The sequence below is a fragment of the Chrysochloris asiatica genome, unplaced genomic scaffold, assembly GCF_000296735.1.
Source record: "Chrysochloris asiatica unplaced genomic scaffold, ChrAsi1.0 scaffold00114, whole genome shotgun sequence".
Classification (NCBI taxonomy): Eukaryota; Metazoa; Chordata; class Mammalia; order Afrosoricida; family Chrysochloridae; genus Chrysochloris; species Chrysochloris asiatica.
Window position 1 is genome coordinate 849,620 of NW_006408632.1, and position 2,320 is coordinate 851,939.

The 2,320-nt window shown below is 36.3% G+C and overlaps 1 protein-coding gene across 1 annotated transcript in view; it reads right to left on the reverse strand.

The window, feature by feature from the left end:
* Positions 1-359: 359 nt before the first annotated feature.
* Positions 360-2,320, reverse strand: part of LOC102827541 (clathrin heavy chain linker domain-containing protein 1-like) — a 99,233-nt gene continuing 97,272 nt past the window's right edge. The window contains 1 exon segment of the mRNA XM_006868030.1: positions 360-547. Coding sequence (XP_006868092.1) covers positions 360-547 — 188 coding nt within the window.

The window sequence follows — 2,320 nt, forward strand, 5'->3', positions numbered from 1 at the left end:
CTGGTGAGCTTGAACTGCCAACTTTGTGGTTCAAACCTATTTTGCAGTCTAACACATTAAACCACAGCGCCACACCAGGACGTATCTGGACATCAGCCTTTATCTAAAAAATGCCTACAGTGAGTATTACATGACATTTTATTTATTATCAATATTCGTATTTTAAAAAGTAGAAGAAGCAATGATCTAAATGTATCATAGGCAAATCTAAATGTCATCATTGTAACAAAGGAGCTGTGATTTGCTTCTGAGGGCTTCATACGATAGGTTTATTTATAAATGAGTTATGTCAAGATCAGTTTGCCTAAGCACATACACAAAATGGTGTACAAGCTCCCTCAACTGGTTAACATATGGAACTACCACAAAACATGTTCCATTAAGTTGACAGTATCCTCCTCTTCAGAAATTTCTGTAACTCCAGCCTGAGATCGAAGAAAGGACATGATCTCATTAGACAATTTGTCAAAGCCATGCTGTAAACATATATTTGCCAGTTCTTGCCACCTTTCTAGGGAGCACAGTGGATCACTTATCATAAGATGTCCTATTGAACCTGAGGAAAGAAAAACATATTAAGTTAAGTGCCATTGAATCAGTTCCGACTCATAGTGACCCTGTATAGGGTTTCCAAGAAGCAGCTGGTGGGTTTGAACTTCCGACCCTGTGACTCCCAGTCCAGTGTTGATCCTACAGCACTACACCAGGAGTCCTCAACATTAACAGTACAGTGCTTATACCTATTTAATCATTCATATTTAGTGACTCTTCAAACTGAAAAAGTGAGAAACAAAATGTTGAAAGTAAAACTTATCTGTAAACCTTCACTCAAGTCACAATAAAAAGTGTATATAAAATAAAGTGATTTTTATAGTTAAAAATTAGCAAATGACATTATTTCAAATTTTGTTTTTGTTGTTAAGTGCCATCGAGTCATTTCTGACCCACAGTGACCCAGTATAGGGTTTCCAAGGAGTGACTGGTGAGTTTGAATTGCTGACCTTGTGGTTCAAACCAACCTCAGGGTCCTGCATTTATCCTACAGTATCACACCAGGACTCGTTTACTATTAAATTCCACTCATTCGCATAGGTTTAATGATAGAACATGGAGAGCACTTAGTAGGGCTCAATTCAATCCTCTGCCATTCCCACACTTCACAGTCCTGCTCATCTCCTCGAGAGGTTGAAGGCTGCAAGGCAGGAAGCTCAGACAGTGAAGTAAATGGGCTCAGTCTAATTTATAGTCTAGGCACTGAAGTCTCTCAAATAACTGAGACTTATCTATCAGTCTAGTTTTCATGATTCTTCAAAAACTCTATGGAGGCCCTAGTACTGCTGACCCATGAGTTCCAGAAACTCTTTCATAAACCATCCTATCTCTAGATGTTTTTAAGTGCCATCAAGTCAATGCTGACTCAAACCTCTTAAAGATGGGGCTTCTATAACAGCTTTTTTCTAAAGGAAGTAAATGAAGGATTTGTTTATTTTTTAAAATCTAATGATCATTCATTAAATTTATTTAATGAACAAAATCTTTCATATATTTTCATTAGCAAATATATGAGATATTATTTAAAGAGCTCTTCAAATAATGGTGATTCTGTGGTTAAAGCATCCAGCTGCTAACCAAAGTCAGTAATTGTAACTCAGCAGTGATTCTTCAGGAGAAAAGACCTGGAGATCTGCTCTAGTAGATATTTTAGTCTAGCAAACCACAGGGGGTGATTCTGCTTTGTCCCATCAGGGTCATTATGCATTGAATTCAACTCAGCCCCACACAAACACAACAATAATAGCACTGACTTTTTAGGGACTCTTTGGAATATATCTACTTATGGAACTCATTTCTTATCTATTAACTGAGATACTGATGATATTTCATAAAGGTGTATCTCTTTTTAGAATGTTGTCATCACTGTTACATTCTTTCTAACATGATTATTATCTTCCTGTAAAATATTTTAGTTGTTATCTATTATGATCACTTTAAAATGTAAACTTATCTTCCTAAGTATGTTTTCATGTAATTTATGAATCATTTAATGACATTCTTTCATTCTTCTCAAGTTTCTATATAAAATTAAAGGAAGAAAAAAGTGAGATCTGTTATTGTAGACCTCATTGCAGAGTTAGGTTCAGATTGAATATATTTGGTTTAGGATATATATATACACAGATATATACAGAGAGAGAGATGTAGCTCTGGCAGCATAGTGGTTACGAATTGGGCTACGAACCTCAAGGTCAGCAGTTCGAAACTACCAGCTGCTCTGTGGGAGAAAGATGAGGCTTTCTGCTCCCGTAAAGATTTACAGCCT